At 41.7% G+C, this 26,014-nt stretch overlaps 4 protein-coding genes across 7 annotated transcripts in view; 3 read left to right on the top strand and 1 right to left on the bottom strand.

The window, feature by feature from the left end:
- nf1b (neurofibromin 1b) overlaps positions 1–26,014 on the bottom strand; it is a 61,305-nt gene that overhangs the window by 14,569 nt on the left and 20,722 nt on the right. For 3 of the 4 annotated variants that reach the window (XM_017489175.3, XM_017489173.3, XM_017489174.3), the window contains 7 exons: positions 25,002–25,160; positions 24,164–24,261; positions 22,487–22,633; positions 20,382–20,528; positions 19,386–19,496; positions 662–1,094; positions 25–365 (listed from right to left, as the gene is read on the bottom strand). In XM_017489175.3, the coding sequence (XP_017344664.2) occupies positions 25–365; positions 662–1,094; positions 19,386–19,496; positions 20,382–20,528; positions 22,487–22,633; positions 24,164–24,261; positions 25,002–25,160 (1,436 nt within the window). Of the gene's footprint in view, positions 1–24; positions 366–661; positions 1,095–17,910; positions 19,250–19,385; positions 19,497–20,381; positions 20,529–22,486; positions 22,634–24,163; positions 24,262–25,001; positions 25,161–26,014 lie in introns of those variants that run through there. The other variant, XM_053686632.1, reaches the window with a different exon arrangement.
- Positions 1,484–5,345, top strand: LOC128635179 (uncharacterized). The gene is made up of 2 exons (XM_053686633.1): positions 1,484–1,964; positions 3,941–5,345. The coding sequence occupies exon 2, from the start codon at positions 3,949–3,951 to the stop codon at positions 4,636–4,638; it is 690 nt and encodes a 229-aa protein (XP_053542608.1). The 5' UTR covers positions 1,484–1,964; positions 3,941–3,948; the 3' UTR covers positions 4,639–5,345.
- On the top strand, positions 6,236–10,466 carry LOC108276970 (oligodendrocyte-myelin glycoprotein). The gene is made up of 2 exons (XM_017489176.3): positions 6,236–7,188; positions 7,952–10,466. The coding sequence occupies exons 1-2, from the start codon at positions 7,178–7,180 to the stop codon at positions 9,228–9,230; spliced, it is 1,290 nt and encodes a 429-aa protein (XP_017344665.1). The 5' UTR covers positions 6,236–7,177; the 3' UTR covers positions 9,231–10,466.
- On the top strand, positions 11,437–14,992 carry LOC108276972 (uncharacterized). Its single transcript, XM_017489178.3, has 2 exons — positions 11,437–11,545; positions 14,089–14,992. The coding sequence occupies exon 2, from the start codon at positions 14,110–14,112 to the stop codon at positions 14,449–14,451; it is 342 nt and encodes a 113-aa protein (XP_017344667.1). The 5' UTR covers positions 11,437–11,545; positions 14,089–14,109; the 3' UTR covers positions 14,452–14,992.

The raw sequence follows: 26,014 nt of genomic DNA, 5'->3' as shown, positions 1-26,014 counted from the left end.
ACGAGCGTGCTAACTGTTAGAGACCTGAGACTCGGGTCCGAGCTGCCCAGGTTGAGGAGGGCGATGTTGAGCAGCGTCCCGGGCACGTCTTTGGGCCTGATCTTGGTGTGCTGTGGGATAGAGTCGGGCTGAGAGAGCTCCCAGCGTGTGCGGATGTGGATGATGGAGTGCACGATGGCCTCGCACTCCTGGTGCATGAAGGTGAGCGGCGTGCCCTGGTTGGAGATGGTCAGCGTGAACTGGTTCTCGTCCACCAGGCAGATCTCCTCGATCTCCGAGGCGTAGTAGATATCGTTGAGGAAGACGGACTGGCCCAAGACCCGTGTGCGATCGGCAGAAGTCACCTGCACGGCGTTGGAGCCCACCTGAAGAAGGGCAGAGAGGGACATGCTTATGTTATACTACGCTGACTTTAAAACGTCCTTTTCTAGTAACCGTTAGCTAAGGAGTAAAACAACAATGCTGTTCATGTCATCACTTTCACGACAGCAGATTATTAATCCTTGCAGCCAGGACTACTATCCGAGCTGCTGTTATAGAAAAGTCAACCCACGACACCTTTTGACCAATCAGAATCAAGCATTTAACAGTGCGGTGGTAGGAGGAACGATTCAGCATTTTGGCAATAAAAACGTTCTAGCTTGTTCCTCTCCGAGCTCACCTTGATGGACACCTTGGTGTCCTTGTGGGCCAGTTTGAGAGCATTATGAAACACCTTGAGATCCTCCTCCAGGCTCAGCGTGGCAGCCGGAAGCTTCTGCTGCTCCAGCTCGATGTGCTCAGCCAGCCTTGCCGGTGAGTCGATGAAAAGCAGCTTCTTGCTGCCCTTCAGGCCGGTGAGGAGCCTCTCGTGGTACTTGGTGTACTCCCGCACCCACGTGTTGCAGTTGTAGATGTAGATGGCTGCTACGTTCTCGTAGGCGAACCCCGGGAAGACGACGAACCATTTGGAGAGGAAGTCGGTCTTAAAGCGGTTGCTGGGGCCGGCGTGGGTCAGGTCCACCACTATCTCGTACGGTTTGGCGTAGTAGGGCTTGAGGGTGAGCAGCACATGGTAGATGAGCAAGTCTCCGTTAATCTGGCCAGTTTTGAACCTGAAGAGGAGAAAGCAAAGAAAACTCTGAGTCCTATTTTTTACCCCAAAAAAAATAAAATAAAAAAAATGCTGAAAATTCCCCAGAAAAGCATTTAATTCAGTCACAATATAAAAAGACGGTCCAATTTAATTTCCCCTAGCAGCTTGCTGGCTTTGTGCATCATCATCCTGTTCATGCTAATCTCATATGCAAATGTTCTTTATTTTTGACAGTAAATGAACATTCTTCTATCAAAGGTGACTCCCCTAAGACAATGAAAGCGGAACGTCTCAAGACTGAGGTGCGTGATGTCTGCAAGCCCAATGAATACATTTGAGCGAGAGTGAAACTATTTGTTGTGCTCGAACATACTTGTTGTGAGAATGAAGAACAGCGCTCCTCTAGAGTGTGTGCATTCCCTTCTGTTCGTGTATACACGTAGATTCTATCCCATCAAATTCATCACGTCCATCGGATTCTTCATTACATTCCCTGTAATTACTGTTAAAAATGAGCAGCTTTTCCAACATCATCTTCATTTATATAGGGCTCTTCCCAAGCGCATAAAAAAAATATTATAAAATTATACGACGAGGATCACATAACCCGAGACCCTTGAGAGTAATATCGGATCGCATAGAGGGCCGAGGGCGAGGCTTAACATGCATGGCAAGCTCAAGCCACATGTTGGTTTAAAAATATTTCCAATAAAACCACAGCAGAAGTGAAAAAGGGACAGGAAATGTGTCGCTTGTAGATTCTGTGCAGTCAGAGCCATATCTCCTCATGCTTCAGCACCAGCTGCTTCACATTTCACACCTTGCTTCACGCAACAACATCTGCCTGGTGATCTCAAAGCGGACGCAAACAACCGTCAAAAATTTACAGGTAAGGAACAGATCTCCATCCGTCATCTTAACCTACACTTGAGTCCACTTTTTTTTTTTTTTTAATTCTTTCAGTAGAATAAACGCAGAGGTGGGAAGTTACAAAGTGCGATTCATTTGATGCTCTACTTGGGCCCAGTTTGTATTTATTTATTTATTTATTTATTTAAATCTGTGCTCTTTTTTCCTTTTACCTAATATTTAAAACTTTAGTATCTTTTTAATATAGTCTATGACATCACAAATATGAAATATTATTGATATGTGTACACACACACACACACACATACACATACATACATACATACATACATACATACATACATACATACATACATACATACATACATACATACATACATACATACATATATATATATATATATATATATATACACACACATACACAGACACTTTGTATTTTGACAGCTAGGAATTCTCATGCTAGCTAAAACTATTTGAAAGGGGAAAAAAAAAAGCTGTTAACTGATCTTTTCACACTTTTCGTGGTTTCTCGGTTCCTCTGTGAAAGAGGCACTAATTTACCATCAGTATCTAAAATCAGACCAGCACGCGATTTGTAAATCTTCTGTTGTACTTTAACATTTATACTTAAGTCAGTTTAAGAGTCTATGCTTGAAGAATCTAAAGCTCTACTTCCAACTTTTATCAGAGGAATCGTCTAGATTTAGTCTTTTCAATTATTTTTTTATCCGAGTAAAGAATTCGGGTAGTTTTACCACCTGTGGTTAAATGAGACGTATTGTGCGACTCTACAGCAATCGATTCGCATTGAAGGTTTCAATAAGTAAATTCAATTTTACTCGTAAATCTCAGTGGAATTACGATGCGGCTGCGGATCTGGACAAATTAAAGCTCGGCAGACCAACGTTGAGAAATTCAGAGCTCACTGATCCTCTAAAAGGAAAAGAAAACAAAACACCGTTGGGTATTATTAAACTTACAGCTTTACAATGTTATCGAACTCCGTGAGGATCAACCATCATCGTAGACGATTAAAATCTCATGTAGAATGTAAAGCAGAGGTTCACGCTATTTTTCTCATTATTGAGTAGGTTTTTGTAACGAATTGCTATTATATTATAATCTATAATAAATAAATAAATAAATAAATAAATGAATGAATGAATGAATGAATGAATGAATGAATAAATGAATGAATAAAACAGGTTATAGCCAGACTGTGAGACTTTTGACTTAGTGAAAATGTTACATTTACAAAAGTCCCGGACCAACTATGTAAGTGTGTTGCCAAATAGTAGAAAGAGAATTTGCATATGAAAAATAAATATTCATTTAAGTCCAGGGACCCATCGGCTGAAGTCTGGCGGATGACCAAAAAAATAAATAATAAATAAATAAATAAATAAATCTGGTCTGGACCGATTTTTTTTCTCTCTGCCTACAACATATACTTTGTAATTTACAGATTACAAAAATATATTTCACTCGATGGAAATTATGTAGAATTGTTTAGTTCATTTTTTATTTTTTTTACTTTATAAACTTTTCTAGAGGTTTTCTATAAAAGTTATGTAGTACTTATATAACACAGATACATAAGGAGCCTGTGTAACAAAAAGGCTGAGATAACGGCTGTCGCACAGGAAGCACTGATCTGAAACACTTTAAGACGCAGTGAAGGAAAGAGAATTATCGTCACAGATATATTGTCATGGTCAGATGTATTTTTCCGCTTTTCATTTTTCCTTTGATACGTCTTGAACGCTAAATAAATAAAGTCGGTGCGTCTTATTGGAGTCGGAAAGGAATGCTAAACACAAGTGTCTCGTCACTTTTCTTGTGATTGAGAGGCCTGGAAAAGAGAAACATATCTCAGGTCAAGAAATCCTGTATATAGTCGATAGGAAAACAAGTCAAAGCTCCACTATGTGAAGGGTTTTCACAGGGTGCCACTCATTGAGAAAAAAACTGTTTTTCTTCATTCTCTTACAGATTCCAAAATGTACCATTTTGTGTGCTTCATTCTGCTTGTGAGTCTGGAAGGACTAAGAGCTCAGGAAAATGGAACTGCCAGCGTAGCATCTACAAACCCCTTGATAAACAGTTCCACAACAGATGCTGTGACCAGTTTATACATAACATCCAATAGCGTTACTCACAAAAATCCAACTGCAAGGAAGTCCAGTACCATCAGTACTAGCAAGCAAACGGCAGTTCAGTCTACATCCAGTGACCAAACAGGCTTCCTGTTCAATCTCGCGGACATGCCGAAATTGACACTATTGTTGATCATTGTATCGCTCGTACTACTCTGCCTTTTTTTGCTGGTGATCATTATGTGCCTGGCCTGCGGATGCTGCCGACGCGGAAGTAACAGCAAGATGGTCGTGACGAAATCGTCCGCGACCATCCGGCGAAACAGTGCAAATGGTGGGCCTTCTGAAACCGATATACTGTTGAAGGACAGCAACTCGGTGAAAGTGGAGATCGAGACAACTCCAGACGAGCCACAGGAGCCGGAGGAGCTGGGAGGAGCAGCAGCCGAAGTCGGAAACCAGGTCTCCACCGAAGAGAACAAAAATTCAGCCAATGACACCAGTGAGACCGCGCCCACCCAAGAAGGCGATCGGTCCGACGAAACAGATCCGAAGACGGAAGACTTGGAAAAGGAAAAGGAAAAGGCGGAATAGGGATCGTGCTAGTATCGCCAAAACGACACGCGCGGCTCCGACTGCCGGTGGGATCGAGTTCAAAGCCAAATTCTGTGTATGCGTGCAGTTTCGCTTTTGTGCCGAATTTAGAAATGACTTTAAAAATAACGTACTGCTTATGTTAAAGTGATAAATGGTGCAAAAACCAAATCACTGTTGGAAATTCCAAGTTCTACTGTGAGTTGTAATGTATAGAGTTGAATCTTTGAACTGTGGCAAGTTCACTGAAAATGTATATTTACACAATAATGTAATTTTCGGGTTTCTTTTTTTTTTTTTTCCTCCATATGTTGCTTAGTTGTCTAGTCTCTTTTTAATCTGATCCTGTAACCTGGCTAAACATGATGATATGTTTTTTATATATATATATATATATATATATATATATATATATATATATATATATATATATATATACACACACACACACACATGTTATCTACTGTATGATGAAGCAAGTTGCATTAAAAGGCTCTAATGCAGAGATGTCACACCAAATTAGCACAATGTCTCTGGATTACAGGTGGCTAGATCCGTCAAGATACAGTGTCAGGAGTACGCACTCCTCCGTGTCCAGTTCTATTCTGTTTTCTTTCTGCTTTTCAAGGGCTCTGACTGTACTGCAATGAGTTAACCTTTTCGTTGTGATGTGCATTAGCAATGCTAATAAAACTAAAACAACCTCATGGTCTTGAGTTTTTGACAACAGGAAATCCACCGATATAACAACCTTGGAACATGACCTGGGTAACCTGCATACACTTAGAGCAGGGGTGGGCGGTCTTATCCGGAAAGGGGCCGGTGTGGGTGCAGGTTTTCATTCCGACCGTGCGGAAGCCACACCGGAGTCTATTGAAAGCCGAGATCAACCGATTAAACGGCTGGAATCAGGTGCGCCTCCTGCTCGGTTGGAACGAAAACCTGCGCCCACACCGGACCCTTTCCGGATGAGACCGCCCACCCCTGACTTAGAGGAACGCGTCTCATTCCCGTAAATCTGGTGCGTGCGGACGTCGCCGTGGCCCTGAAAACAGAAATAAAATGCACTTGTATTTGTAGGGTTTTTTTTCTATTAATCTGCATTACAGTACGTCACTGATCTCAACTTTTACTCGAAACTAAAAATGTATTAATTTGGCTCTTGTACTGTAAGAATAATAATAATAATAAAAAAAAATTGTAATTAGTATGAGGACGTTTGGTCCCAACAAAGAGCTACACACTCACCCATGCAAACGGAGAAAGGACCGCATTAGTAGGCAGAGGATGTAGCACTGCCGGGCTTCATGAAAGAGCTCTTAAAGAATTCTGCTTTTCTAAAAAGAACAGCCGACAGGAAACAAAGCACCAATAAAAGCCCTTTCAAAACTTCCGTCCCGGGATGTTCCTTTCTGTACTACACACACACACACACGAACGCGCATTTCCTTTCGTACGTTTACCTGCCTGCCAGCATTAAGGATGTGAGGAGACTGCAAATAAAGAGTAAGCTATAACCGTGCATAGGAAATCGCGTTTGTTCTGTTCCATTTAAAAAAAACAAAAACAAACGCGCGAGGTTACCGATCGCTACAAAATGGCCGTAAAGGATTTCCAATTCAAATCGGCGCACTGGTCCCGATACGTCCGATGCAGCTACAGCGATTCAAAACAGGGCGCTTGCCAAAAGCTGGGAGGTGATGGTGACTGAACGGAGACTCTGGTGAAATCTCGATTCTTATTGGTCAGAAGGCGATCATTAATTTCCGATAGCAGCAGCTCGAAGAATAAAGGCCGGCGGCAAGGCGAATAACACTGTCCTCATTCTAATGCGTTATCATTCAGATGTAGGACTTGTATGTTAAACGTTTTCGTAATTGATGGAAGGAGTCTCCAGTGTCAGTCCAGCTTCAGGAAAGCGGAGTTGTCGGTAATAGGACAGGCTGCATTCTGGACGTACTACTGCTTTATAGCTTTAAAACTAGCTTGTTTTGTGGATGTAACTATAAACAGATAAAAACTACACGTTAACTCAGAGTGTCCGAAGATTTTAATGTCAAAGGTTAGGTATAACGAAATCCATAGAGCTGCCCTGTATGCATGGCGAAGAAATAAACCTGGATCAGGTTAAAGAAACAGAGGTACCTTTTGGGGAGATGTGATGTGGGAGGATCTTAAAGTAGAAACAGTCAAGTCAGCAATTCCCCTGCCTCTCTACCAGCATGCGAGCAGGGGCAACTCTGCACTTCTCGCTCTTTCTGCAACGCCCACCCTCCACTCCTCTACCAGTCTTACAAACTCACACACACACACATCTTTCCGCTCCACTGACAGCACGAGTTCGGACTCTGTAGATGCTGCATTGGATCAGCGCAGGTGCTTGTACATCCTCTCACTGCACCACTGTGCCCGAGAACCGGAATAATCTTTTATAAGACAAGACGGGAACAAAATACCGGCTGCAGTTTATAGGCGTGTAAAAGGACGACGGAAGGGGGAGGGAAAGCAAGCGGAGGTGCAAAGAAATGACAGACAGGAGATGAAGAGAAGGTGAGTGATTCACAATGCAGTAGTGTGTATCCCAGATGAGGCACAGTAGAGCAATGCATCATCGATAACTTTGTCAGGCAGCAATCAAACATGCAAAGCCAAAATGTTGTTTTCCCCTAATCGTTCTTCTCAGACCGCTTACTACAGCACGGATCGGCTCTCCGTGAAATGTTAGTCAAATGCCGTACTGAGAGCATAAGTGATGCTGCAGTACAACCCACACCATCCAGCCTGAGCATCAAGCATTATCAGCTCAATTTGTCTTCGTGTAGTTAGAAGTCACCCAGTTTACTGCAACTCGTTCACCCCTGTACGTACTGGATCATGTCCCAGAATGCATCTAGAGCAAACACTAGTGCTTTCTCTGGCTCCACTGGTGAACAAGTGAGCGGTCAGAGAGTAGCTGGTTTAATTACAAAATAACATTGCGAATGTCTCTAAAACAAAACGTAAGAATGCCCTTTTAATGGGGTGAGTGGCAGTCAAGAACCGCAACACTGCCGGATTTTGGAAGGCTCTAGAAGGCAGAGGTGGTGGCATTTGCTAACAAGCAAGCTGAGAAAAAAAAAGAAAAGAAAATTATTGCCCCAGATGTGCACCAAACAACACAAACCAAAAAGACCACAGTCTCAACCTTGTGGTTTCTACTATCTCACAAGATCTTGATACATAAATTCACAGGTTTGGTTTTGTGAAATTGTGCAGAAGGGATGCGACGTACGAATGATATACCAACGATGGGTCAATTCACTGTCTCTTACAGGTGTGCACTGAAGATGCGTGAAGCCGCTCTACTGTCCTGTACGCCGCCGCTGCTGCTGCTGCTGCTGCTGCTTCTGGTCAGGTGCATCAATGCAGCATGTCCCTCTGTATGTTCCTGTAGCGAAAGCGACAGGGAGGTAGACTGCTCCTGGAGAGGACTGAGAACCCTTCCCAGTGGCTTCCAACTCAACATCCACTCTCTCAATCTGTCCCACAACCGTCTGGCTGACCTGGACCACGTCCTGGCGCCCTACACCCACCTGCGCACCTTAGACGTCTCTCACAACCGACTTTCCCGCATGCCTGCCTTGTTGCCCCGCTCGCTGTGGGAGATTTACGCCTCAGGCAACCGCATTCGCCTACTGGAAAAGAACGACACCGCTTACCACTGGAACCTGCGTCTACTGGATCTGTCTGCAAACAGGCTGGAGCGTGTTGTGTTCATAAACAATACGCTGCCCAGCCTGCAGGGTCTCAACCTTAGCTGCAACAAGTTTTGGACCGTGCCTACTAACATGCCCCGGAACTTGGAGATGGTGGATCTGTCGCACAACACACTGGTACAGATATTGCCCGGGTCGCTAGACCGCTTACCCAGGCTATCACGCTTCTACCTACATGCCAATCGCTTTTCCACAGTGTGTGAAGGTGCCTTTGAGCAACTTCATGGATTAAGATTCATCACGCTGGGAGACAACCCATGGGCCTGTGATGACCACGCCAACATCGAGTATCTGCTAGACTGGGCCAAGCACACTTCAGCCCGTGTGCTTGGTTGTCCGTGCCCCACGTGGTCAATCTGTGGAGATGCTCAGCTTGCTAGGGTGACATCAGGGTGGTACTTTGCCTCCTACACATTTGCTCCACGTGGAAGAGTGGGATGGGAGTTCAATCGTCTCCAGTATGGTGTGACCACCCACTACAGGTCTGAAGACGTTCTCACTGGCACTCAGTACACCCGGAAGGCCCCGAAACTCTCCGGTCATCCGGGTGACGACGAGGAATCTTTTGAGCACGGTTTCCTTTTGACAACTACTCCGGAAAGCCTTTCCGCCACAAGCCCGCACATCCCGGCAGATACGCCGGTCACAGAGGATCCCCTCACTACCGGTGGAGTCTCCACTTCAAGCACACGCAGGACAACCACTCTTCGCACTAGGAGTGTCAGGAGAACCAACCAGAAGCTTGGCAGAAATGCGAGCCCAGAAAACAGAGCTTGGTCTATGCTCACACTTTGTCTAAGTGTGCTCTCACTGATAACTACTGACCCCACCATGTGAGACACCTCTACAGCTTCGCCTCCATCACCATCTTTCTAAAAGTTCCAACAACATACTGCATTTCCAGTAACCTCCATGCTCTGTAACTGCTCCTGACTGCAATAGTATTAATCTTACAGATGAACTGTCTGTACATTATTTATTTCAAAACGAAACGTAAGATTACGCTCAGGCACCAACGGAGCCAGGCTCTAAATCACGGCGGCAATTCTGGGAAATCTTTTAGCACATAGTTTTAATATTAGCTTTAATCCCTGTCAGGAAAACACATGGAGAAGATTCGGTACCAAACAGAACAGCCACGGCGCCGGGGAAAACCGTGGAACGCAGTACAGACAGTATAGATTTGTGACACGAGGACAAGGTTCGCTTCATCTTTATCTTCCAACCCCGACTCACGTGAACGCCATCCCCTTTTCACCGGTGTGTTGCGGTCGTGTCCTACCGGTATGGAATCGCTGTCCGATCACAGAGATAAGCTGTATTTAAGCAGGTGTGGTTGTAATTGAGGAAAAAGAGAGGGGTATAACTGAAAGGACAATTTTCCCGGAGGTGTCTTCCTCGTAAAGGACCCTTTTATAAGGAAAATACACAAACCTAAAATATATAAAGGCTTTTATACGCCTATATACCCCTTTACAGGCTCATTGTTAACCTTAAACATTTCAATTTTCAGAAACATGTCAAAAGTGAAGGTTTCGCTCAGCAGTGTGGCACATACACCGTTATCTACCTGGTACGAAATCTTCTCCATATTTACACACTGCTACAAATCTTTCTTTTTTTAATAAAAAAAAAAAAAAAAACCACAATATTTTGGTTGATAACTAGAACTTTGCTTATCTGAGATTCGTCTGATAACGACTAGCACTTCGATGTAGTTTTCCGGCATGGCTGCTTCGGTTGTATAGGTGATGAAGATTAAATGTTTTTACATTTGCGACAAAGGAGATGTGTGTGCTTATTTACCAAAACAAATCCCTTTTTTCTAATCCAAAAATGGGTGCGTATCCCGACCGAAACACGGCGGATTTACATCAAAGGCAAAAACACGAGGCCCCGGATTTAAAAAGGAAAAATTTTTGTTTAACTAGCAGTCCCATTTTCCGACAGACGCACCAGCAGGGGGAGGAAGAAACCCGAATTAGTGTATTTCTGATGAGTAAATGGGTTGGACGAGGTCACCTCTGAATGGACTTTTGATTTTAGCTGTATACAGTACCGTACCATGATATTTACGAGACCTTCCATAGACTGCACTGATATTCAGGTGCATCTCAAAAAAAAATAAAAATAAAAATAAAAAAAATAAAAATAAAATAAAAAATCGAACATCGTGGAAAACGTCTTTCCCCCCCAGTAATTTAGTTCAAAAAGTGGAACTCGTTACACACAAAGTGAAATATTTCAAGCTTTTGTTGACGGCTCACGGAAATCAAAAATCCCAGTATCTCGAAATATTCGAATAAAGCTATCGGTGACTTCAGTTCGACTGTTACGTCGACGTTACGTGGGCAAAGTTATTTGTGCTCATAATTTGGCTATCTAGTTAGTAAGGCGACTCCGGCACCTGCTTAAACACGTGATTTTCCGGCCCTTCGTTCGGATTCTGCAAATCTCCCCGATCTAGTTCACACCGTAAAAGTTTCTCAATTTCTCCTGAGCAAACACGGACGCTTTTTAAACCCGGAAAACAAAAACCGGGCCGATCCGATAAGCGTCCCGAAGGAAACGGCGCGCGTCTCATCCCCGTCAAATGTAATTTAACAATGGGAAATAAAATAGCAATGGCATATTTTTGCCATCGTTAGCACTAGGCCTTCGTTACACTAATTAACCGCTGAAAGATCTGGTTTCGTTAAACAATACGACTTCCACTCTCATTATTCAGCAGCTTATAAAATAGCACTTGATCCAGCACCTCCTATTATCTCATTGAATTATTTTGTACCTCGTGCCCAAAAACGACAACAAACAACAACCGTAACATCTCTCGAGCACCTGCTTTTCCAAGATACTTCAGTGGCTGAGACGTAAAAGGGTGATCGCGCATCGTATAACTTTCAAGAAGCTTAAAGACTCGTCTGGAGACGTGTTAGCAGGTGACACCCTGCCGCCACGTCTCCAAATGCAAAACAAAAACAAAGTGTTAATCAAATGAAACTCCGCTCCTGCTCGACTATTTAAGCGCGAATCAAAGCAAAACATCTGCGTCATGTGTAATGATGTCAGTCGGGGTATAAATTGCCACACGACAGCACGGACAGCACCATCGCCTCTCATTTGCCTTCATATCATCAGCTGCTGCATAACAGGTGAGTGACCGGCGTCCTACAATCCTGCAGTCATACTTTACGACGGAATAACCGTTGAGTTCTGGAGTATTAAGATACGGCAACTGGGTTTCATCAAAAGGAGGATTTTAAAAAGACGCCCTTACGTTTCATTTAAGGAGCTTGATTAAACGTATTTTTAAATAAATAAATAAATAAATAAATAAATAAATAAATAAATAAATAAGGGTGGTTTTTTTTTTTTTTCCTAAAACAAGCATACATATAAGCCTGCCTTTTCTAAAGTTCTGGAACTTTAAGAGTAATCGATTATTCGGAAACATCCGCAAGCCAAAGGTTTTGTTTATCTATACAGTATTTATAAACGATCGCTGGTGCACTAGTGGCTAGCGTATGGTGCTCTCGCAGGTGCAGCCCAGGTGCGATTAGCGGAACCAACCCAAGCCACCGGAGGGGCCGCACGTGCCGGGATCAAATACGCGGACAGGTGTGTGAGAGAGGGAATTGATTTCGAGGAATTTTTTAAAAAATAATAATAAAACCTGAAAAAACCCCTAACGACTGATACGGATATCTCTCAAACGAGGCAAGAAGAATAAAGAAATCTCGTTTTTAAATCGAACCTAAAAAAAAATTGCATGCATGTCCCATCGGTTCCGAAATTATTGGCACCCTTCATGGAAATGTGCAAAAAGATACAAGTGCATACGCTGCCCGGTTTGTTTGTTTGCTCGTTTGCTTTGAAAACTGTACATTTTAGCACGTTTGTTTTAAAGTCCCTTTGAAAAATCTAGCCGATGAACACGTGAATTGAGAAACGTTAATTATTAAAAGGTTCAGTAAAATGTTACAAAGCGAAAACATATCATCTAAGGGCAAAACCGATCGCGAATTATAATTGCTCGATCTAATTATTTAAAAAAAAACACACACACATTTTTATATTTTACGGTTAATAGTAGAACTGTGAGTCCTTTACCAATAGATTATTTTAATGTTTTTATAAGCTATATAAAAAAAAAAACACTCATTAGGATCTGAAAGTGAGCAAAAAGTTTCCAGTAAAAAATGTTTTTTTTCTTGTTTAATTGCTATTCTAGATCATTATGTCTTGTGATTAGTGACTGTCTAGAGAAACTTTAATAAAGTATAAGAAAGTCAACACGTTCAGAAATATTTGGAGTGCGCAATTATTGGCAACCCGCAATTTCAAACTATTTCTAGCCTCCACTTGATAAAATAGCAGTGCCGAGCCTCTTCCCGTAGAGGTGTCCAAGATCTTGGACGCTCCACTATACGGGAAATTTTGAGATCCTTTATATATTCTTAGGTTTGTGCATATGGATGACCCTGTACGAATCGGACCCCGGGTTTTAAATCCAGACCCTGGAATTTTTGCGAAGGCCATCTCTGGTTTATTTTATTTTTCCCGTGGTAAATTCGATGCGTGTTTAGAGGCATTATCTTCCCGAAGGATCCATCTACAACCAAAGCAAACAGGCCTTGGGCTAGTACTTTTTAAAAAAATTTTTTTATAAATACTAGTGAGATTTTTAATGCCAATTCATCAATCAGCCTTCACAAGAGCCCTTGGATCACCCTAAAGACATATAAGCATGATCCACCAATTATTCGACATGGCACACACTTTGGTGTTTTTGTTCCGTGACCGTAGACACAGTGATGCTCGGTGAAAGTAAGCTGCTGCATTTTTTAGGGTCTCTTTCGTGCAGATGTTCTAAAAAGCTTGTTCCGACAGCGGAGGCTTTAAAAAGTTGATTTTGACAATTGCGTGGACGCAATATTCCCAGGGGTTTATATTCCTGAAAGTGTTAAACCGTCCCTTCTATCAGCTCATTGTGTCCTTGAAAGGTATTTTCAGCGGCTAACGTATTCGAATATCCATTGCCTGGAGTATGCAGACAACCTTCCGTGCCCCCCCCGCCCCCCCGCTATTTTCCCCAACGGTGAAGGACGATAAACGGATTTTACATGTACGCGACTTTTTTTTTTTTTTTTTAAACACCGCTTAAATAAATAACACAAGGACAGCCAATACGGTCAGCGGTAACAGAGTTAGTTAAGGGTAAAGCATTCACACTTTGTGTAAATGTAAATGCTCTACTGTTGTAGAACATTTAAATCTTTTTGTGTGTAATGTTTATTTTATACAATCGGTTGCCTTTTGCTTCAAGGGTGCCGATAATTCTGGAGTTGACGGCATCTGCGACCGATAGCAAATTTCGTATATTAACAAGAACATCCATTTTAATTCCTTAATAACACCCTGCGTGAACACGTGGAGAAATTCCAACATGGCCGCCCACGCCGCAAGTTCTTGATTTCTCCTGGAAAAGCTGGAAACTGCAAACTATCCTGAATGCCACTAGACCCCCCACCCCACCCCCCACACACACACATTTCTTTCCTGTACTGTTATGAATGTACATCAGTATATTTATATAAATCTGGCACAACTGGCGCCGAAAACTACGCAGGGATTTCTCGACGCTTCAATCGCTACCTGAAATCAGTGCTCTAAGTCTTTGTGTTTCACTCCACAGGCCTGAAAGAACAAGAACAAGATGCGGCTCCACGTGCCCACGTATCTACTGCTTTTGGCTGTGACGTGCAGCATTTTCGGCGGGGTGGAAATGCAGGTCACCAAGTCCACCAACAGCACGAACAGCACCACCAGCAGCCCCAGCATCACTCAGTCCTCGACCACCACCAAGCCCACCACTTTGATCAACAGCGCCGGCAGCACGCTAGCCTCCGGATCGGGCTCCGGATCGGTTTCTGGTGGATCCGGGGGAAATTCGAGCACTAGTTCAGCTCTGACTAGCGGCTCCCTCTCCGCAGGTGGAAACGCTCTGCTCCTTTTCACCGTGTCGGTCTTCTTCTCCTTGGCATTGCTGATGAAGTAGAGGACACAATCCAGCTACCTTTCACAGGAGCTGTTAATGAGGGCTCTAAACCTTCAGACCACCTCATAAGAATCTAATAACCGAGTAGATTGGGTTGATGGAATCCTTTTAAGCTTTTTTTTTTTTCTAAATTATACACTTAAAAATATATACTGTAAACATCTAAATATTAAAAGAAGAATATATATATATAGGCTTATCACCTTCTATTTTTCTGTAACAGCAGTAAGTTATATTATCGACATACTATGTGTTTATATGATCTTTTCACTTTCCATTTCACAAAAAAAAAAGAAGAATTCATTGAGCTGTAACTGTTGAACCTGCCAACACTGTATAAGTATAAGTCCTTCTTTTCTGCTCAAGGGACATGAGAACTGTAAAGAACCTAAGGAACGTCCTATGACGCGTTGCGGTTCAACCGGAAAAACATCGACAGGTGTATAGCACAAAAGATACTTACTATCACGATGTAAACTGATGTAGATAGATGGCTGTAAGGGTGATGTAAAATTAAATACTCTCTGTACAATTATCCCAACGGAAATGTCGTTTGTTTTATTTCGAAATATCGCATCACTTCTACACACTACACTTCAGGTTAAAGGCGCACGCGTATTACAGATCCCAAGCCCATCCGTAAAAAGTGAAAGTAAAAGGTGTCTACAGCGCCAGAAGGGGGAGGAAGAGATTTTCGGAACGGAATTATTTTCGTCCCGAAAATAGGACCGCATTTTCCAGATGTAATCGATATACAAAACAGAAATGATTAGAAATAACCTTGAAAATTTCACTCCTTACAGGGTCTGTGGGAACTGTTAAGTTCTGTGACGCAGCCTGTGTTAAAAAAAAAAAAAAAAAAAAAAAAAAAAACATTTTTAATTTACAAAAAAATCATTCGTGTTTGTTTTTTTTTTTTTTTTTTTTTTTTTGTCGACAACCAGAAACACAATCTGTGACTACATTCTCTAGGTATGCATCAATACCGTCTATACAACTATACGAGTTTTCAATCGAACTTGGAGCAAATCGTTATCCACCCTAAGACAACCCGAACGATCTGCGAATGCAAATCCAAAGAACAAAAACAAAACACCACTCAAATGAAAGCACGTCGTTTACAGCGCCCGTGCGCAGAACGCATCACGTGACGTGGCGTCATCCTCGTTATAAAGCGCAGGAAGGTGACGCACACAGAACAGAAGGCGACGCATCTTTCGTTTTTTTGGTGCAACAGGTGAGCGACTGAGATCACGCATCGTGACAATTCTGATAATAAGCATTTCATTTTACACCGTCTACTTACGGTAAGCTAAATTCTCCAGCATGTCTAGCTAAATGATGACAGATTTGTTGAGCTTATATCTCATTTAAGGATTTTCATTAAGGAACAAGCACTGAAGGAAGAAAAAAAAAACCTGCACTGAAAAGCAACTGAAAGTAGTTCTCTATCAAATTTAGCGAGTTCTAAATAAATAAATAAATAAATAAAGAAAGAACAGTAAACCAAAACGGGGTTTAATTAAACTGGTTCGCTCGTTATACAAAAAAAGGTCCTGGAATGTAACAGGATGTCAGGAATTCAGACGTCTGCTCGTCAGAAGTTTAGCTCCTAACGCGTGTGACGTTGTTAATCTGATATACTGCGTATGTCGATACGATCGTTTAATCAGAAAAGGTACGTGTACAATAATTTATCTCAGCCGGGTTCAGTTTCTTGAGTAAGATTACGCTAATAACGGTGAAGTTCACGGAAAATTTTATTTATTTATTTTTTTTACCGGTGTTTAAAAGCCTCATTTTTAATTCGAGTCCTCAGTACGAGTAGTTCGTAATTAACAACAACAACAACAACAACAACAACAAAAAGTGTGAGTTGAGTAACGATACAGTTTTATCAGTCTCGGGGTCGATACAAGTTGTTCTGTTTTTCCTCTATACTCTAAAAACAAAGCATCAGAAAGCAGTCCTTCTTTCCAGAGAATGTTCAAATTAATCGCCGGCACCTTGAAAAAACCGAAATAAATCTAAAGCCACGAGGAAAGTTTATACGACATTAAGATGCAATATCGCCGACCACTCATGCGCCGAAAAAAATGAGCTAGTCCTTATTTAAAAAAAAAAAAAAAAAAAAAGGAGATGAAAAATAAAATTAAATACAGAATTCTTTTAATGAATTCAGCCAAAAAGTGACATTTATAAAGGGTCGTACGAATAAATGTTTTAGTCGCAGCCTTGGAGGTTAATTTTTGGTTGATTTTCTGCTTAAAGTATGATTAAAGTGTAGGGTTTGCTTATATCGTACTCTTCCTTTATTATTATGTTCCCTTTCATATTTTTTTTTGGGCGGGGACGTGGTTTATCGCATGATGCACCGCGGTCCTGCACCGTTCGCGAGAAAAAAAACTGAAGTGATTGAATAAAAAGGGAAAGCGGTAGTAAAATGGGGTAGCGCAATTCAATTCCTGCCTGAAATCAGTGCCACGAGCCCTTGCGTTTCTTTCGACAGGCTTGAAGTGACGGCGAGATGAGGCTCAGCGTGGTGCTCTTGGCTATAATGTGCAGCTTGGTGGGACTGGGGCGTTCTACTCCACCACCCCCAAACACCACCTCAACATCTTATTCCTCATCGGGCACGTACAATTATAGCTCTGGAGCCACTGGGCGTCCGGTGGGGACCACCAGCGGGGCCGGGTCCGCTATCTTCACCTCTTCGGGTGGAACTGTTCTCAGCGTGTCCTTCGTCCTCTTCGTTCAACTGCTGATGAAGTAACGGCTCGGACACAACCCGGCTATCTTTCGCACCATCGGGACGAAATGAATGCTCCAAAGCTCCAGATGACCGAATAAAAAAAAATCTAATAACCGAGTAGATCGGGTGGATGGAATACTATTTCTTTTGTTTCATTCTGAATCATACCACCGATAAGTTTTTCATTTCATTTTCTTTCTTCTGGAATAGGGGCGTGCTTTACTACACCGTGTATTTATACGACCTTTCCACTTTCGATGTGCTTAAACTAAATATTGACGTGCAGTTTAGAATCGAGAGAGCTGTAACCGCCGAACTTGTCGATGCTGCTTACGTACACTTCTTCCCAAACAAATCCAATTCTTGGGATAACTTGGGAGAACTTTCTACGGAGCATCTCTAGTCTACTGAATGACCCATTAATTGCAACGGATCCAAAAGAACCGTATCAAATGCCTATCTTGATGTAGACGCTTGCATGATTTTCATATAAGTAATGGAATGACACAGAGATTTGGTTATTTCAAAAATACGTATATATAATTCCGCCCCTCCACGTTAAAGGTCACGTAGATGGACCGAAATTTGGTTTATAAGCAGCTTAATCAAACGCCAGACACACCAAGTGACAGGTCAATGCATGATAATATACCGAGTCTAGCTGTAAAAAATGCTCCTTCTCTCTTTTTTTTTTTTTTTTTTTTCCCTCCATCACCCTGACCATTCTAGCGAATAATATATGCTCCAAATTTTCAGATCAACAGATAAGAAATTAATAACTGAGTAGATGGAATCCTTCTCTACAACCTTTCCTGTTCTATATTTTCTACTTGACTGTAACTGAAACGGATTAGAATATCCATATTTCTGTGTGTACTGACATGACCTTTTGGTTTTAGTCTCACCATGTTAGTATGAAAGAAATGTGAGCGTGAAATAAAGTCTTGTAACTCTGGAAATCACCGTCATGACGTTATTTTGCATCAGTAAACACAGTTTTTTGTTTTTTTTTCAATCAATAACTCATTCTTGGAGATCTTTAGTCATTTGGAAGATGTACTAGCATCATATTTGTTCCTTAAAAAAAAAACAAACAAAAAAAAAAAACTAACATTTCTTTAAAAAATAAATAAATAAATAAAATAACTATTAGACTTAATTGGTTGGCTGTAAATATCTGCTTTCCCTACCTTCTTACCGGCGGTGTTCCTCAAGGAACTATTCTAGGCCTATTTTTTTCCCCATTCTACGCAGATGATGTACAGCTGTACCTATCTCTAAAACTAAATGATTTGTGTTTTAATTGAAATTTTTTTTTTAAATAAATAAATAAAAATTCAAGCTAAATGAAACCCAAAACTGAGGTCATATCATTTAATCCACTTTTATTTGATCCAACTTTCAGAAAATAAAAGGCATCATGTATAAAGCAAGAGTGCACAAAAAGACATTAAAATATAATCCGCCCCATACATTCTAAACAAATAGCATATTTCAGTCCGTATTTAGTCGAACTCGGGGTGGACGGGGTCTTAAATCAAGCACCAGACTAACAACACAAACAAAAGTGGCAGTTTATTATTACTTTTTTTTTCTTCTTCTTTTTTTTTTTTAAACCAAGCAGTCTCAGCTTCAATACAGGTTCTTCTTTGTACTATAAAAATAAGGCAAAACTAAAAAAATTAAAAATAAATAAACCCTAAAGCCTGCACTCTAATTGGATGTTAATCGTCACATGAATGCACTTATGTAATGAATGTAATGAATGATCAAATCGATTATCAAATTTTTTGCAACTCTTCTAACTCACCAACGCTGCTCATGTACCGGGAGAACGAATTAAGGATTCGAGAGAAAGAATTAAAAACACACTTCACCCGAGACATGCCTGGATCTAATTTTCGTATGTATTCTGAGTGAGGAAATCCATCCACACACTTTTTACAACTGCAATTACTTACAGAAGAGATCACTTTTATTCGTGACTATATGATACTTTCCACCACTGCACATTGTCGCCACACGGCAACAGTTCACCAACTACCCCTGCGCTTAAAAATCAATTAATTAATTAATTTTTTAAAAATTGTGCGCATGCATTTTTATTACTTGAACTAATTGAAGTAATAAAAAGCCATAAACCATTTAATAATTCCTGGAGCAGAGGGTTAAAATCGCTTACCTGCGGGTGATATAGTAGAAGACGGGGTTGCCGTTCTTAGACGTTCCTGCCTGGTAAAAAATGTTGAGGGTTTTCAAAGCTTTGAACTCTTCTTTTTCATGGACTTGGTGCCTGATGAGAAAAGAGAGAATTAACCAGGGGCTTACCTGCAACTCTAAAAGGGGGAATCGGGACACGTTTATTTAAGTAACCTTTCACGGATATTATTAGGAATGGAGCAACATTTTACTGCCACGTTAATTGCATCTAGGATCGTTCAGAAGTGGGAGGGGTTTCCTTTTTTTTTAAACATGATAATATCCCACTTTCTGATTTAACTCAATACACAGTGCACATACCACCGTTCTATCAAGTCTGAGCTGATTTGAGATTTGCTTTTAAGTACACAGCCTCCTCAGAAAGTATTGGAACAGCAAGCCGATTCTTGTTCTCGTTCTTGCTGGACGCTTAAGACATTTGGGTTTGAGATGAAATGATGAATACGGGACAACAGGTCGGATCTTCAGCTTTCGTTTCATGACGTTTACATCTCGATGTGTTGAACTACTCTTAAAAACAAGCATTGCAACTTTCGTTCCCTTTTTCAAGTGATCAGAAATATCGGAACACCACCACATAAAAGCTCGTGGCGGAGGTAGCGTCACGGCTCGGGTTTGCACGGCTGCTTCTGGGACAGGCTCGCTAATCTTCGTTCATGATGTGACTCAGGATGGGAGCAGCAGGACGGATTCAGAAGTTTACAGGAACATTTTGTCTGCACATTTACAGAGAAACAAATCCAATCTGACTGGGAGGAACTCCAGGGGGAAAACGTGGAAGGGTTCAGATTGGCCAAGTCAATCCCCAGACCTTAACCCAATTGAGCATGCATTACAGAGACTAAAGGGAGATCAAACCCGCATCATGCTTTTTTGCAGCAAAAATAAACATATCCAAGGTGAAGATGAAAGTGAACAGCGGAATGTTAAATAAGATCTCTGTTAAGGGCTTCATTACCTGGTCATAAACTCTTCAAACTTGGAGCTGGTCAGGTTCAGGCTGGACCAGTGGGTGTCAGCTACCGGTTTGTGTTCAGGAGGTCCGAGGTAGGCCAGGAGAGTTGCCATCTTGTCAAAGGGACGTCGACCCACTGCTTTATGATCCCTGAACAATTACAAGATGAACAATTTGTAAGCAAAGCTACTTCGTGATGTAAGACGGAAAAACTGTATTACTCTTATTATCGCTGTTACATTAGGCTGGAGTGCTGTGTGTACACTAGATTAGTGGTTCTCGAACTTTTTTGCAGCCCTATAACAGTGTTTTAAAAAATATATATATATTTTAAGCCATATTCAAATATTAGTCCCAATACTCAAATGTGTACAATAACCTTCTGCATGTTTATTGCAGCATTTGATTCCTGAACCCTGACAGAACAGAAAAGGTTTTTTATAAGTAGGCGTGAGTGATGCATAGCTTTCTATCTACCTATCTATATATATATATTCTAGAAATGTATTAGCGTTTTGAAGTTTAAAACAGGCTACAGGCTAATATCTTGTGGAGGAGGGGAGCAGGGCTGAGCAGGTTGAACCAGGAAAGGTGAGTGATAAGGACCTACACCTGTGGGGGATTTTGCTAACAAGTGTTCTGTGTTTCTTTGAGCGGCAGCAAGTATAAAAGGGGGACAGCCAAAAGAGAGAGAGAGAGAGAGAGAGAGAGAGAGAGAGAGAGAGAGAGAGAGAGAGAGCGAGCGAGAGAGCTGAGCAGCACAGAGCCATGTATATGTGTGTGTTTGCACGTTTGGGGAAATGAAAAAGCAGCCCTCCCGACTCGTCATTTCCGGTCCACCCCGTAAAGTGTCGCACATCTACAGTATAAAGCGTCTATAATAAATACAGCTTCGAATTTCCACAATTTTAACAGATCAAAAAAAAAATATCACGGTCTATCAGCTTGGCATGGACCATCGGGCAAATACTATTTAAATAGCATTTCTATAGCATTGAAATGTCGGTTATATTTGCATGCTTGAAGGCACAAAATCCAACTCTTAGTTTTCTTGAGTTGCTTGAGGCACGTCTTCTGAAACACTTCTCAATGTTTTGTGGCCACTGAGCAGAAAAAGGGGCCCTGAACAAGGTCCATGTCATTGATGGACTTCACGTCACATAACTTCAACTGTGTATCGATTATTTATCAGGATATGTATGAGGTATGAGCAAAACTACAACGAGCATAGTATATAATTCAGATAAAAGTGCTTTCATCGAATTTCAATGTGTACAGATGCGGCGTTCTCTCCCTTTTCGGAAGCTGATTTCCTGATGCGCACGGTTTTCATGAGTCACCGGGATTTGCGTGTCGGGCGAGGATTTCTTTGCTTTGAACTGTGCGGTAAAAGGAAAACCTGCATTTGAAAGTTGTAAATTTCCAGCAAATCGCCCGAGAGGTGCCTGCTTTACCGTGACCCTCCATCATTCTCTCTCTCCGTCTCTCTTTTCCACATTCGCACCCCAAATTCCATCAATATAATAGAAATCCTTGATGCTGATGGAGAACTTTAAACTTATGTTACATGTAAACAGCTTCCAGCTGTCCATACAGGGCACTACGGATAGCACCTATAGTTAATAGAACGCCGTTCTTGTCGTGCAGCTTAAGAAAGGTTCAAAATGATGTGGCGGTTGCGAGTGGACTAATACTGTGAAAGCTATGACTGCTAGATAGCGAGGGTCTCTAAATGTTCCATCATTCAGACATAAAGACCACTTCTTCACATCATGGTTAGTAAGAAAACTCAGGCAGAGCCAGCTTGTAAAATACTATTTGTTTGTCAGGCCTTGAGAGAAAGGCAGTCCAAGGCCGGATCTGAATAACAAATACCGATAGCCAAAAATGGCCTAAATTGGAGCTCTTGGCTTTAGCTAAACGTCTATGCTGATGCTGCATTTGCATTCACATTTACATCTGTGCGAGCAGCCTCGGAACACCGTGAGCCAAACTCTTTAAAAAGACGTGCGCTTATCAGCACATATACGCGACTTTACACAATAACGCATACTGTACAAGTATATAAGGTCACGCCACGTCCGAACGGATGTAAACACGCGAAGCACCTGTTGCTGGAGAGGTACTGGCCGATCTTCTCCTGGTTGTTCCACAGGAGCCGGTGCAGAGCCAGCACGTTGCCGTCGCTGATGAACGAGAGGCTGTGGTTCACCGAGTCGCTGGCAGGGCAATCAGACGCAATGTCCAAGAAAAATCTGATTAAAAAACACAAAACACAATAAGCGTGCGTGTATACATCATATATGTGTATACACACGGTGGCGAGAAAAAGTATGTGAACCTTTTGGAATGTCATGGTTTTCTGCATAAATGTGTCATAAAACGTGATCTGATCTTCATCTAAGTCAAGGGTATTGACAGATATAAATGTGTCTAAAATAATAACATCAAAAAAAAAATAAAAACCCTCATAGTGCTTGTGGAAAAAGTATGTGAACCCTCGAGTGAATGACCTCAAAAAAGCTAATTGGGGTCGGGTTTTAGCACACCTGGAGTCTGGTTAGGAAAATGAGTTTGGAGGTGTGGACTACAGCTATTTTGACTGATAAAAAAAAAAAACCCTCAAACTTTTGGAGTTTGCTCTGCACAAGACGCACACGCTTATGTCAGCCGTGCCTCGCCAAAAAGAGCTTTCAGAGGATCTACGACGAAGAATTGTCGATTTACATAAAGCTGGCAAGGGTCACAAAGTGATTTCAAAGACTTTCACCAGTCTACAGTTAGGCAAACATTCTACAAATGGAGACACTTCGGGACTGTTGCTACTCTACCGAGGAGTGGGCACCCAGTCAAAATGACACCGAGAGCACGACGGAGACTCGTCAATGAGGTAAAGGGACAACCCCGAACGACAGCCGAAGATTTGGAGGCATCGTTGGAACTGTCTAACACCTCTGGTCATGAGTCTACAGTACGTAACACATTGAACAAGCAGGCAGGACACCACGAAGGAAGCCACTGCTTACTAAAAAGAGCATTGCTGCACGCCTGAAGTTTGCAAAAGAGCACGTTGACACTCCACAGCGGTATGGGCAAAATGTTTTGTGGACCGATGAAACTAAGATTGAACTATCTGGAAAAACCACTACATCTGGCGTAGAAAGGGCACGGCATTGCATCGTGAAAACATCGTCCCAACCGTAAAGTACGGTGGAGGAAACATCATGATTTGGGCCTGCTTTGCTGCATCAGGGCCTGGCCAGCTTGCAATCACTGAGGGGAAGATGAATTCCCATGATGCAACAGGACAACGACCCAAAACACCGGAGCGAGTCCACAACAGAATGGCTTCAGAAAAACTAAATCCGCCTTTTGGAGTGGCCGAGTCAGAGCCCAGACCTCAACCCGATAGAGATGCTACGGAATGACTTGAAGAGAACCGTACACATGAGACGTCCAAAGAATACGACCGAGCTAAAGCAGTTCTGCCAGGAAGAATGGGCTAGAACTCCTCCTGAACGATGTGCAGGTCCGATCCACAGCTACAGGAAGCTACAGGAAGCTACAGGAAGGGGGGGGGGGGGGGGGGGGGTCAATCGGTTATTAATTCTAAGGGTTCACTTACTTTTTCCACTGCCATTTTGAATGTTGAATGAGTGTGTTCAATGAAGACATGAGGGATCAGAATTTATTTTGTGTTATCATTTTAGGCACTGTTACAAAGCGCTGACACTGGAGACTCCTTCCATGAATGGTGAATAATGTCTGGAGGAGTGCGGGCGTACTTTCTGGCTGCTTCGAAATTGCTCTTCACGTAGTCGTTGAAAGGTCTCATGTGTTCCTCCTTTGTGAACAACACGTGGTTGGCGATGCTCTGTAGAATCTGAACAGATAACAAAAGCCGGGGATCAAGATGCGTCACGAGAACACCGCTGTCATATCGTCATATCGGGACAGCACTAGACTAGACTGCCAGTCAGAAGTTTTTGAACTCTCTGTATTAAACAGTCTTGGATAATTTCACAAAACGGTTTCAGGTACGATAATGTAGAGTCAGAAAATCTAAGCAAATAGGCAAGTAAATAGAAAATCTAGACGTAAGCACGAGGTAGTGGAATAAATAGACCTGCGGATATGGAGAGAAGGATCCAAGGGCAAGTGGCTGTTAATGGGAATATTTATTTATTTATTACCATGCGACCTGATGTTCAGGTGTTTAACCCTTTCCCACAGGTCAATTGAAATCGACTTAACGGACATTTTCAGTCGGTATAAACGAGTGAATTATTTTATCAAAGTCTGTTATAAGATTAAATCAGGACACCGTTGGGTTTCTGTGTGTAGAGTATCATGACTCTGTGTTTGGCTGCTGGTGAGCAGGGCGATGGGAAAGAGGAGGGGTGTGAGCCTCCTGCTGGGTAAAAATAGTAAAAACACAGTAGAAAACTGCCACGACTAAAAAAAATTCTAACATTTAAACCTAGCACACTAGGTAAAAAAAAAAAAAAAAAAAAAACCTACAAAAATTCAAATAGGCCCCCGCAAAATATTTTTGTTAAAAAAAAAAAGAGGTGAGATAGAATTCTATCCATCATGTCCGTCTGCTGAAAAGTGTCCTCACACCTTGGACATGAGTTTGAGTCCTCGCTCTATTCTCAGAGGAGGCTTCTTATCCAGGATCCCGGCCTCGTACGGGGAGACGATGGCTGGGTTGATGAAGCGCAGGAACATGGCGCTGCCCACCGCACCGATGCTGTTCTGAGGGAAACGCTGACTCACCACCTGAGACGGAAGAGAAATCAGACACGAGAGAAGAGAGTTCACCAATAATTAGCGCCCAATTTGGACCCCGCACAAGCAGAGATTGGCTGACATGAGCCTCGAGAAACTACAGCTTTTACAGAAGCTGACAGCAAGTAAATAAATAAATTATATATATTATATATATATATATATATATATATATATATATATATATATATATATATATATAAGCATACGAATTAATTCATAAAACGTTCCTTGAGATGAGCCAAAGAATTCTCAAATAAATAAATAATAATTTTTAAAAAATGTATTAATTGATTAAATAAATAAATTTTTAATAAATTAAGCAGGTTATCAACCAAATAAAATGAAATGAAATTAATTGAGTTGAGCCAAAGAATCGCAGATAGACAGACAGACAGACAGATAGATAAACAGATAGGTAGATAGATAGACAGACATATAGACAGACACACAGACAGATAGATAGATAGACAGATAGACAGACAGATAAACAGATAGGTAGATAGATAGACAGACATATAGACAGACACACAGACAGATAGATAGATAGACAGATAGACAGACAGATAAACAGATAGGTAGATAGATAGACAGACATATAGACAGACACACAGACAGATAGATAGATAGACTGATAGACAGACAGATAAACAGATAGGTAGATAGATAGACAGACATATAGACAGACACACAGATAGATAGATAGATAGACAGATAGATAAACAGATAGGTAGATAGATAGACAGACATATAGACAGACACACAGACAGATAGATAGATAGACAGATAGACAGACAGATAAACAGATAGGTAGATAGATAGACAGACATATAGACAGACACACA

This window comes from Ictalurus punctatus, chromosome 16, assembly GCF_001660625.3.
Source record: "Ictalurus punctatus breed USDA103 chromosome 16, Coco_2.0, whole genome shotgun sequence".
Taxonomy (NCBI): domain Eukaryota; kingdom Metazoa; phylum Chordata; class Actinopteri; order Siluriformes; family Ictaluridae; genus Ictalurus; species Ictalurus punctatus.
Note: the sequence above shows the minus strand (reverse complement) of the source record. Positions and strands in the feature narration are given on the sequence as shown.